Raw genomic sequence first — 12931 nt, 5'->3', positions numbered from 1 at the left:
AACTACATTTCTTGTTCTATGTTGAATGCATGGCCATTGTAGCTCCCTATTACTCTCAAGTAATGGCCAGTGATTTCTATTCTCTTGTGTATGTTTGAGAAACCCAAATATTGCCACCATAAGTATATATTTAGGATATGTTGCTATTTTTTGATGTAAACAAAGTGTCAAAAAGTCACCATATGTCACTCACACTTTGCTGCCATTTGTTACTAGTTTTGCTACGTATACTTTTATGTATACCTATAAATTCCAAAGGTGTATGTAATGATTTCTTCTAAGTTTGTCACTATCTTTATGTATTTTTCTCCAACTCTATATACCAGTGATGGTGAATCTATGGTATGGGTATCAAAGATGGCATGCAGAGCACTCTCTCTGGGCATGTGGCCACCCCCAGTCCTGCCCCTCTGCCATAGTTCATTACTAGAAAAGCAAAGGGACTTGGGCAGAGCTGCTCATCCCCCACCCCCTCCAGTGGGTCTGATGACATTTTTTCACATCCCCTGCCCCTCTTCCCAGCAGTCCAATGGGAGCGCACAGGGAGTAAGGTGTGGGTGACTTAAGGTGAAAGAAGAGCATCAAGTATATTATAATATTTCTTAAAGTCTCATAATGTGCTGAATTTTAGAAATATTCAAGATTAAAGTGCAAACCTCAGCACAAAATTTTGGGAAATGAGATATAATAAGGGCAACAGTGGCTTTTGTAGCAAGTCTTGAAATGTGATGCTCAAGAACAGTCATACAAGACTTAGATGGTATAGATATGCTTTGAGGGCCATATATGTATATACCCATCTCCAATATTCATATTAATATCTTTATCTATATCATTAGACAACAGATAGCCAAGTCCTTACTATTTCTATGGCTACAGATCACAGAAGGAACAAGGATAGAAACAAAGGACAGCATTTGCAACAAATGTCAACCCAGCTCCTAAAGTGCTTAATTGGAACACTTTTTCCTATTCTCTCAGAATCCTTTCCCTTTTTCTATCCTTACCCATTTTCCCTCCCCTTTATATCACCCTCCCCATAACAAATATACTAGGCAGCTAATAAACTCAATTTGTTTACCTTTAAAGTTGTTGTCTCAAATTTTTCTTCTCTATTCCTTTCTTCTCTACTCCACTTTCTTCTCTTTTCTTCTCTACTTTCTTCCCCCAGTGAGAAGAAATGAAGGGATGGATAGAAATGGAAGCAGAAGTAGGTGTAGAAGAAAGCCAAGGCATGGAGGAAGAGGAAGATACATATGAAGAAGGAAGAGGGATTGGTAAAGAGGATGGAATAAAGGATGAAGGAGGCAAGCAGGAAGAGTGACTTGAAGAAGGCAAAGGAGGAGAAAAAGGAGTAGCAACAGAGGAAAGCATGGATGGAACAGCAGAAATAGAAGGGGAAGGAGAAATAAGAGGTGGAGAAGGAACGACAGATGAAGAGGAAGAAGAGAGTATGGGAGGAGATGGAAAAGAAGAAATACAAGTAGAAGGAGAAGATGATGTGGAAGTAGATGGAGAACCACAGGGGGGTGGATGAGGGACAAATGAGGCATGAAAGGGAGGTGGGTAAAACAGCAATTTGGTTTGCTGAGGAAAGGGCTGTACTGACTGAACAAGATTTGGGCTGACAGGACGCTGAGGCATTTGGGAGAGACAACCAGGGATGGGAGTTGGTGGGTAAGGAAAATGACTAGCTGAACAGGAAGGCATCAGAATTGGCAGGAGAGGTTCTGAATGAACAGCAGAAACAGCCAATCTAGATGGAAGGGAACGGCGTACAAGGGCAGGTTTTAGAACTGATGGAGTTGAGAACTCAGTTGGATGGCAAGGATTCGGTCTGGAAGATTTATAAAATAGCCTGTTATGTGGGATAGTATCAGAGATGGTAGATCTTTGGGGTGGATGGGGTAGGTGGCGAGGTGGGTCAGAAATAATTGGGGCTGGAAGATGAGGGAGACGGCTGGAAAAGCTAGATGTAACTGCAGTTGGAGGACGAGGAAGATAGATGGTTCGATAGGAAGGGGTTGAGGCACGTAAAAAAGAAGCAGGAAGATCAGGGGAGACAGAAGGACAGGTAGGCATGGTTTGTAGCTGATGGATGGGAGAAAGAATTGGGCAGGTTGGAAAGATTTGGGAGACATGGTAAGACATAGGGGCCAGTGGAGGAGACAGCTGATCAGGGCTGGAAGGAGTGGACACATCTGGGCAGGCAGGAAGGGATCTGGATGGTAGGAAGGCATTTTGGGTAGGCAGGTAGAGATATAGCCTTATTAAGTTGCTTTGTTTAGATCATCAACCTGTCCTCTGATCTTTGATTTATATTTTCTTCTTAGGGTCTACGACTTTTCATTAATCAATGACTCTCCTTTCACAAGGGGTGCAATCAATATATGGGGGGGGCGGAATAGAAATTTCCCCTCCTCTCAGTTTTTGCTTTCAGCAATTCAGAGAATGTTGGTCATGAAGATAAGGAGTGTGGCAGGCAATAAAATTTGGATCAAAGGAGATGAGTATATTTTCCAAAGTAGAATAGTTGTTAAAACTCTGTTCATAGTAGGCAATCCTCCCTCCCATGAGCTGTTGTAATGGCTGCCTGACCACATTTTTAAAAAAATCAAATATATTGATATTGGAGATAGGTATATGACAACATTTTGCAATCTACAGATTTAAAATGAGATAGATTTCAACTTTCTATGTCCTTTACCTTATCATAAGGAAAGGGGATTCAATTAAATTTGTTTATTGATTTGAGCTGAGTAACCTATAATGTAGGAGTTTAGTTGCAAAAAAGATAATCTGACATATTTTTACTTTCTTTTGGGAAAGTGAAGCTGGAAGTACTGTCATAATCTCTATTTAAATTAAAGTTTATATGAAAGGGGAAAATAAAAGCATAGTTACTGGATTTAACATTGACACATGACTAATTTTTAACATAACATATAAAAATTTGGTTTGTTAAGATTTCTGCGTAGATAAGAATTGTATACTTTATTTAGAGATCACATGATTATAGAATTAAACAGAAAGTGAAAAGGAATTGCTATACAATTCAAACAAATTGTATACAAAATACAATTCAAACTTGTCTTTAATATGAATATTTTAAATTCATCAATTTTTCTCTCAGCCTAAAATTCTTCTTAGTTTCCTATGTTACTTTCTTTAAGGTTAATGTGACAAATCTAACACAAAAAACATTTTCTTTTATTTTTCTTATGTGTTTACAAAACATTGGCTACTTTCTGCCTTTTCTTCTTTTTCTGACCTTCAGCTGTGACTTTATCAACATCTTATATTGTTTTATATACTTCATCATTGATACTTTCCTTTCTGTATAAGCTTTCACTCAATTTTGAATCTAGTATAGATATATGGGTATTTTAATACTATATACTCTTTTTTAAACCCTTACCTTCTGTCTTGGAACCAATTGGTTCCAAGACAGAAAAGTAGTAAGGGCTAGGCAATGGGAGTTCAGTGACACTTCCAGGGTCACACAGCTGGGAAGTGTCTGAGGCCATATTTGAACCTAGAACCTCCTGTGTCTCTAGGCCTGGCTCTCAATCCACTGAGCTACCCAGATGCCCCCTATATGTTTTCTTAATACTATGAGAAGTGGCTAAGGTTTATAGTATAAAATCATGCCTACAATCAGCAGGATTATTTATTTTTCCCAATAATTTATCATCTTACATGATCCTGAATACCTTATATTTGTATAAAGCTTTACATTTTGGAAGATGTTTTCACCTACATTATGTAATAGGTTGGAAACATGTGTAAAGAAAGCAAATTTATCTCCTGAATTCAATATTCTATATCATTTCTGTCTAAGGATAAAATATATTTTATTTTTCTTTTACTTATTATGATACTGTGAATTTTTTAAGGGCATAGATTGTGTCTTATTTATGTTTATACCTTTCCAAAGACTTAATATATACTAGGCAGTAAATATTTGCAGGATTAAATTAATGAACTAATACTTAAAAAAACTATGCATTTAATGATTAACATGATGAAGTCATATGGCAATATTAAAATATTAACATTTAATTGTAGTGAAAATAATTTCACAAAAAATATATACATACATGTGTACATACACACACACACACATATATATGATAAAGCCAAGAATTCTAGGCTTTTTCCTGGTTCTGTCATTCATTTGTTTTAATTATATATTATTTTGCTATTTGGAAGTCAGAATTATTTTGGCACTTTTCCTCTTTTAAAACATTAAGAGAATTCCTAATGTTAAGCAGGAAGGGTCTATATATTTCCAACAATACTATATAAAAATCTCATAATGATAATGGCTGATAACATGAATAATAAGTTGTAGACTGTTAGAAACTTAAAAGTGAAGGGGGAAAACCCCAATATATCTTTATTAGATTGAGTAGTTTGAATCCTTTTATTCAGCAAGGATAATAATTCCTTTATTATTTAGAATTACTTGATCCCAAGTAAAAGACATGAAAAATCAGATATGTTTGTTCCTTCTTCAAGGACAAAGATTATCATACTATTAGTATAAGAAGCTCTATTATCAGTAGACAATGTGCTTTTAGCCTTTTTTCTAGTTGTGAATTAGTACTGATCCATCAGCACTCCAGTGCTGATGTGCATAATAATTGCATAATTATTGCACTGTGCATAATAATTTCTTTTATGATCAATGGCACATAATTGTGAAACAAATAATGATAACTTTTTCTAAATTTACTTCTAGCTATAAGATCTTGTCCAAACAATACCTGAAACAAAAATCTTATAGACATACATCTCATTTCAACAGAATTATGATCTTCATGTAGCTTAAGACTATAATGCTTATATTTAATTTTCAAAGAATGTATATATTTCCATGAACGCTGATAATAGGTATGTAATAACAGTTCAATGAATAACTGAATGAAGAGCTTACCTATCTGGCAGGCTTCATTTAAATATTCTGTAAAGAAGTATATCATGGCCTCTTCAAGAGCTCTTGGTTAAAATCTACAATGGCTGACAACCCTTAATAGAAAACTTCCTTATGTCCTGCCTAAAATTCTCAAACTATAATTTAATGCATTTTTATTTTTCTGTTCTTATTGGAGATGGATAGAAACTATTAATTTTTCTAATAATGGTTTTTGATAACTAATATTGCCCTAAGAATAAATAATTTCCTTCAGTAAGTATTTTAACATTAGGTATTTTAAAATTTTGAACTCTAACTTGATTATATCAAAAGCACAATTCACAACCCACTATATTTAAATCTCATTTGTAAAAAAAAAGGAAATATTACTAAGCATAATATAGAATAACAAATATAGTGACTACAAAATATAATAAATACAAAGTGACCTAACCAAATAATATTAAATAATGCAAATTCTAATATTAAAAATACTTACTTCCAGTTCATTGTAGGTCTATTGGAAGAGGAATAGTTAAATTCTGGTTTCAAGCTGAATCTCTGAATTTGTTCAAGGGCCTCTTCTAAACGGGGTACTGTTTTTTGGGTAACTATATGGATTACAAATAACACAAAATGGCAGAGAATCAATAATATAATAATCTCTCTGGTATTTTCTATTTAATGCATCATGAAGTTTGTAAATAATACAAACACTTTTATTTATTAACAAGAAATATTTTTTCAAGTTTCTTTAAATTAGCTGAAATATTTTTTATTTAAATACTTGTAAATAAGAAAGGTCATCTCAAATTTCTCATATAAAATTTCATGAAGAGACATAATACAAATCGCACCACACGAATATCTTCTCTTATTAAAAATATTCTGGGACATTTTGGCCATAATTATCCTTGCATCTCATCAATTTCTACACCTTGTATTATATTTGGGTTTTACCTTTTCAGTGGAATGTAATTTCTTTGAGAGCAAAGACTATAATATTATAGTAATAATAATAATACACTTGGCATTTATATAGCACTTTAAAATTTACAAAGCATTTTACAAGCATTATCTTAGCTGAGTCTCACAACATTGTGACTTAAGAACCATCTATTTTGTAGAAGAGGGATTAAGGGATGTGACTTGCTCATGGTCACTTAACTACTAAGTCCAGGAGGCAAGATTTGAAATGAGGTATCCTTTGAATCCAAATTAATCCATTTCCTTTATAACATATTTGCCTCTTTATCTATTTCCCCACTGTTCAACATAGTTCTTTACCCACTGTAGGAACTTAATGAATATATGCTAAATTACTGAATTTAATTGTGAAGTTCAATTTTAAAATAATATCCCAAGTTCCAAATCTATCATTCAAGGTTTTCACTTATGTAATCTTGTATTATCTATCCAACCATATTTTTCCTTTATTCAGAATCTCAGAATTTTAAATCTATTAAGCATATTATAATGGAAAGGTTAAGACTTGGAGTCAGTAGAGACATGGATTTGAGTCTTAACTCTGATACTAGCTATGGGATCATGGATGAATCATTTAATTTCTGTGTGCCTCAGTTTCCTCATGTGTAAAATGGCAGCAAAGAACTATGTGCTTCCTAGGATTATTATAATGCTCAAATTAGATAACATGTATAAAGGGGTAGTGGAATCTCTGATCAATTTTTTAAGTTTCTGTATTGACCTGATGAAATTATAGGTTATAGACTTTCGTGTGGAGGTATCCCTCCTAAAGGGAAGTGTTTATGGCCACCAACACCCTACTTAGAAAATACAGACAATTCCTATGATTGGGTCTTTCTCTAAGATGATAGGCTATTTGAAGCATGGAGGAAACTTTTTTGTTATAGAAGTAGATCTGCTCCAGAAGCATGTTGTGAGTGAGATCATTTTGTGTTGTCTTTACTTCTATGCTAGACTTTAAGAATGTCTAGTTTATAGCAGAACAGACTCATGTACATTTTCTTACTTTACAGAATGGTGACATAAGACCGAAGTATATAGCAGAGGTAAAATTGTTTTTGTATAATGCCTGGAAAGTGGGTGTATGTGAAGTAAAATTTCTCCATCCAGAGTCACGCATCATGTCTGCCGATCTGATTGCCTGATGTGAGGCCTGGCAGCATGGTGGAATGTCATCTCAGAAGCCAGGGCGGGAGGCATGACCTTTGAAAGTCAATGGCCAAGGAAAGGGAAAAGGAGCTTAGCTTGGAAAAGCTAGTTTAGGAAGGGGAGTGGGGATTCTTGAACCTGTCTCTTGGCTGTTGTTTTTTTTTTTTTTTCCTCTGGGTACTTACCTTATCTCTTAATTTCTGGCAAGCAGGGAAGTGGCTGTTTTGGGGAACTGGATATTGTGTAAATGGAATTAGCTCTAGCCCATTCATAGTCAAAACTCTACTATCAGAGATGATGTCATCCCCACCTCCCTTCATGGGGAGGGTAGATGAGTTACCCACATGTGACAATAAGTAACAAATCAAGAACAAGGGACTGCCCTTTGGGCAGTCCAAATCAGTGTAGAGGCTGCCATTTGTCCACTTGAATTAGAAGTGGACCCACAGGAAGTGAGGAGAGACACTATCTCTTCAAGTATGTTGGTTACTTCCTGTTGGGGCAGTTCTGGCTTTGAACTTGGTGCTGAAGGATCTCCGCTGAGTCCTCAGGCTGCTTCCACTCGGAATGGTCAGGTGGGTAAGTTAGGCTGACTTCCTTGCCCTACCTTGGCGTTTCCCAGACTCTCTACCTTAAGTAGGCTTCTTGCCCCTCTGATTGCTAAGACCTTGTGGCATGTAATCTAGTTTAATTAGCCTTTTAACCTTCTCTCTCTCTCTCTGTCCGGGCTAGCCTCTCCCTCTATTTCCCTTGCCTTCTACCCTTACTTATTTTAAATAAACTACCTTAAACCTGATCCTGACTTGGGTCTATTTTAATTATGGAATCAATCTGAATTATTGATTCCTGGCGGCCACACCTTAAATATATATCTATATAATACCTTAAATCTCCCTCTTACAATCTTTACCTAAAGTTAGAAAGGCTGTAAACCTTTTTTTTTTAATCTATCTTTCTCTTTACTAATGAATACTTATAAATCTAGTAATGTGTAAATGGAATTAGCTCAAGCCCATTCATAGTCAAAAGTCTACCCATCCCAGGCATAGAAATGATGTAATCCTCACCTTCCTTAGTGGGGAGGGAAGACTAGTTACCCACAGGTGACAATAAGTAACAAATCAAGAACAGGGGACTGCCTTTGGGCAGTCCAAATCAATGTAGAGACTGCCATTTGTCCATTTGAATTAGAGGTGGACCCACAGGAAGTGACGAAGGACACTATCTCTTTAAGTATGTTAGTTACTTCCTGTTGGGGCAGTTGCTGTCTCAAACTCAGTGCTGAAGGATCTCTGGAGACCACAGAACGCTTACACTCTGTATTGTCACGTGGGTAAGTTAGGCTGACGTCCTTGGCCTAGCTGGGCCGCTTCCAAACTCTGCCTATCTGGCTTTTGGGCCTTGTGGCTTACAGCTTCATTTATTTAGCCTTTTAATCTTCTCTCTCCATCCAGGCCTTTGGCCTGGACTAGCCTCTCCCTTTCTCTTTATTCCTATACTTTACCTTCCTGATTGTAAATAAACTCCTCAACCTGATGCTGACTTGGGTCTGATTTAATTACGGAATCAACCTGAATTGTTGATTCCTGGCGGCCACACTTTAAATATATATCTATAAATAACTAAAATTTCCCTCTTATAGTAATAAACCTCCAGATTAATTTTTCATTTATAACAGGGGCCAAGTTATGAAGGGAATTGAAAGCCAAGGATTTATATTTGATCCTAGGGGTTATAGGGAGCCAATAGAGTTTATTGGGTAGTGGGTAACAAGGTCAGACCTACATTTTTAAGAAAATCACTTTAGTAGATGAGTGGAGGATGGACTGCAGTAGTTAGAGATCTGAAGCATAGGACTATTACAGTAGTCCAGATATGAGATGATTGATGAGGGCCTATACCAAAGCTGTTTCTTTATCATGGAAAAGAAGGGAGAGTATAAAAAAATGCTCCAAAGGTAGAAATAACAGAAATTGGCAGTAGATTGGATATGGATAATGAGAGACAACATAGAGTGACTCATTGGCATTTTATGCATTTTCTATGGGGATGAAATGAAGGCTGTTCTGTATACAATTAGTAGTTGCTATCTTGAGTGCTGGTATGAGAACTGGTAAACTCTTTTATCTATATGTGGGGACACCTCTATGTAAGTGCATCTGAACTTTATTTTGGAGCTTTTTTGGAATAACTCTAGCTAGGGGACAACAAACCAAAGTAAGATATTAACTCTTAAGGATCAAGATCCAATGTCTATGTGAATCCAGGGGCTTTGTATGTGTAGGAAGAGGGAGAGGCTAGGCTATAGTTTACATAGATAAAGTACTGGACAAACCTTAAAATGTTAAATGTCAGCTGTTACCTGATTTAACATGCTTATTTTATAGATGAAGAAACTAAGGCCTAGAGATAGTTATGTGATTTGTTCAAGGTCATAAACCTACTTAGTCAGATATGGAACTGGATCCCTGGTCTCCTAATTTCTAGTTTAGTATGCCACATTGTTTCTTATCAAGAGAGATAATATTTATAAAGTGCTTGGCACAGTGCCTGGAGCATAAGAAATGTTTATTCCTTTTCTCCCTCCCTTTATTAACATGAATCTTCCACTCTAGCCAGGCTAGCTTCCTTATTTTCTTATAGATGTGCCAGACTCATTCTTGCATCTGAACGTCTTTTCTAATAATCTAGCCTAGATTATACACTCTTTCACTGGCTTTGTGTAGTGAAAACCTGCTTATTGTACCAAGGTTTCTTTTCAAGCTTTCTCTACCTTTTTTCCCTTGAAAACCTTATCATATATATGTTGGTAATTGCTTTACCATTTAAGTTTTAAAGATGAAAATTAAAACAAAACAAAACAAAACACAAAGTTCCTATGTCAGGACCCAAAACAAAAAAACCCTAAAAATATTTTGATGCAGATGTAAGGATAGGATTCTTAAAGTTATTAATTATTAGGGCAGATAGGTAGTACAGTAGTCATAGCACTAGGTTTAGAGTCAGAAAGACCTGATTCCAAGTCTAGCCTCAGATATTTTACTAGCAATGTGACCATGTGCAAGTCACTTAACATCTCTACCTCTCTTTTTTTTCATCTGTAAATTGGAAATAATAACAGCACTTACTTCCCAGGGTTATTGAGAAATCAAATGAGAATAACTGTAAAATGCTTGGCACATGATGTTGTTGTTGCTGTTCAGTAGTATGACTGTGTCTGACCCTACTAAGTCCATAGACTTCATTTGTGGGGGTTTTCTTGGCAAAAATACTGGAATGGTTTGCTATTTTCTTCTCCAAAGTGTCCCCATTTTACAGATGAGGAACTGAGGTAAACAGTTTAAGTAAGTTGCCCAGGGTAGCACAGCTAGTAAATATCTGAGGCTGAATTTGAATGTAGGTCCTCTATACTCCAGAGCCAGTACTCTATACCCTAATGCCACCTAGTTGCAGGTCTGGGACATAGTAAGTGCTATATAAATGCTAGTAGCTACTATTACTATTAGAAAACCAAAATATTCTCTAACCTCACCTTCTGATAACTACTTTATACGATTAATATCTTTTAAAAAATACACTATACTGATCTCTTTTAATTGATATGCTTTATCAACATATTATTAGTTTCATGTAAAATAAAAATCTGGTGATAACTTTCAGTTGTTTTGTTAATGTATTAGAAATTTATAAACCTGTTTTCTTGCGCTGAGGAGGGATATGAGCACGTTGGAACTTTTCAGTAACTTCTTCAAGTTTCTGTTTTCTTTGTTGAAGAATTTGTTCCCTTATCTGGTGTTCCTTTTCTTCTTCTTTCTTGCGTTTCTCTTCAAAAGCTCTATATTAAAAAAAGCAAATATATGATAAGAATTACTAAGTGGTAATATTTTAAAATTCAAAAGTAAAATAGATTCAGAAGATCATTTAAGTCAATTTCATATCTCAAAATTTTACTTTCTTAGGAATTAAAAAAACTCCAAACTTCCACAAACTTTTTAAGGTTACAATGAGTTTGAGTCACTCCAAATTTGATCAAGTATGTCATTTGGTAGTTAGGGGAAATGCATTTTTAAGCCTTTCACAACAATAGAATATTATTTAAATCACTAATCTCATAATATGAGTTGATTTAAGAAACTGAGGAGAATCTGATTGTATAAAATTTCTATTTTGGCTTTGGATCTTCCTGAGAAGGGTTAGATATCATTAGCTGCACTTCAAAGTTTAAAATGTTACAGCTAGTTTAGACTAAATTTAAATAATGGACCTAGGTGACATTAAAAAAAACTGATCTAAACTGGCACTTTCAACTCAAAACTCCCCCAACATTTTTCAAGTGTGATGTACATATTATAAATGGTCTTATAAATTAATTGATAAAGTATGACATATCTAATATATTGTGACTCTAGGAGGAATTCTAATAGAGAACACAAAAGCAATGGTTCTTATAGTTGTGTGGGCACATGAAGTATGATTCTGTTTGGTTGATGACTCAGTTAAATGCTTCAAACCTGGGGTGACTTTCTCAGGAATGAGAATGAAAAAGGACAATGATTTGTAGATTACTCAAAATGCTTGCACTTATATCTTTTGGGAGAATTAAAAGGTATTAGGCATGGTATCAAATAATATAACAGAAATTAAATTTGTTCATTTTTTCCAGATTGGCTACTTTGGTGTGTCTGTCTTCCCCTCATTCCTAGAAGCATTTTAAAGATAAAGAGCAAGATCACAGGAAATTCCAGAATTTCTGGGTATTTGGTGTAACCCATGGCAGGCATGTGGCTCACCATATTTCCAGAATAACATTTTTGGGGAGGGGCACTCTCCAGCGAGCTAAACCCTTCAAAAATTACTATAATAACATTAATAATCATCAATGAAAACAAATAGTAAATACTGAAGTTAATACCAAAAAAGACTTAAAAAAGTAAGATAAGCTATAAATACCTCTTTTTTAATAGTTTGGCTTAAAAGTGTTAACTAATTTTCACATTGGTTAATCAGTTAGATAGTTAATTAACTATCACAAGATAGTGAAACATCTTTGCTTCTACAACCCTTTTTGAACTTTTTTCTTGCTGTTATTATGAGTTGTATATGGTTGTAATCAGTGTGTATATTATTCTTTTGGTTCTGTTTAATTCATTTGGCATCACTTGCTTAAGTTATCCTGGTATTTTTCTGTATTATTCATATTATTCACTTCTTTAGGTACAAAAATATTCCATTATATTTATATACCATAATTCATTTAATCATTAGATACATGGGTATACAGTTTCATTTGTTATTAAATGTATAATTGCAATGCATATTTAGTATGTCTCTATAATTATTAGTGGGGGGTAAGTTAGATGGCACAGTGGATGCAGTGCCAGCTCTGAAGTCAGGAGGACTCATCTTCCCAAGTTCAAAATCTGAATTTATACACTTACTAGTTGTGTGACCCTGGGTAAGTTATTAACTGTGTTTGCCTCAGTTTCATCATCTGTAAAATAAGTTGGTGAAGAAAAAGGCAAAACACTCTCATATCTTTGCTAAGAAAACCCCAAATGGGGTCATGGAGTGTTGGACATGACTGAAGTGACTATACAACAAAAACCTCTCTATTAATTAATAATGGATTAAGGGATTAATGATGTTTTTCAAAAAATAAACATGCATTATTCCTTTCCCTTGGCAACTAAGACAACTGGTTAAAAATGTCTGATACATAATTTATCTTATGACATCTAGCATCTTAGTTCAGAAGTGTGCCATTTTAATTCATTTCACTGTAATGACTGATCTATATCAGAAGATTCCCAGAAATTAATAGCTATTTTGTACCTGTAACTATAAAAAATGAAAACGTGTTGATGACTATTTATATAA

At 35.0% G+C, this 12931-nt stretch overlaps 1 protein-coding gene across 1 annotated transcript in view; it reads right to left on the bottom strand.

The window, feature by feature from the left end:
• CEP126 (centrosomal protein 126) overlaps nucleotides 1-12931 on the bottom strand; it is a 96390-nt gene that overhangs the window by 48418 nt on the left and 35041 nt on the right. Inside the window, exons 3-4 of the mRNA XM_044668448.1 lie at nucleotides 10747-10889; nucleotides 5418-5529 (exon numbers count right to left, since the gene is read on the bottom strand). Of these exons, the coding sequence (XP_044524383.1) occupies nucleotides 5418-5529; nucleotides 10747-10889 (255 nt within the window). The remainder of the gene's footprint in view (nucleotides 1-5417; nucleotides 5530-10746; nucleotides 10890-12931) is intronic.

The sequence above is a fragment of the Gracilinanus agilis genome, chromosome 3, assembly GCF_016433145.1.
Source record: "Gracilinanus agilis isolate LMUSP501 chromosome 3, AgileGrace, whole genome shotgun sequence".
Taxonomy (NCBI): Eukaryota; Metazoa; Chordata; class Mammalia; order Didelphimorphia; family Didelphidae; genus Gracilinanus; species Gracilinanus agilis.
This window is presented reverse-complemented; position numbering and strand designations above follow the sequence as displayed.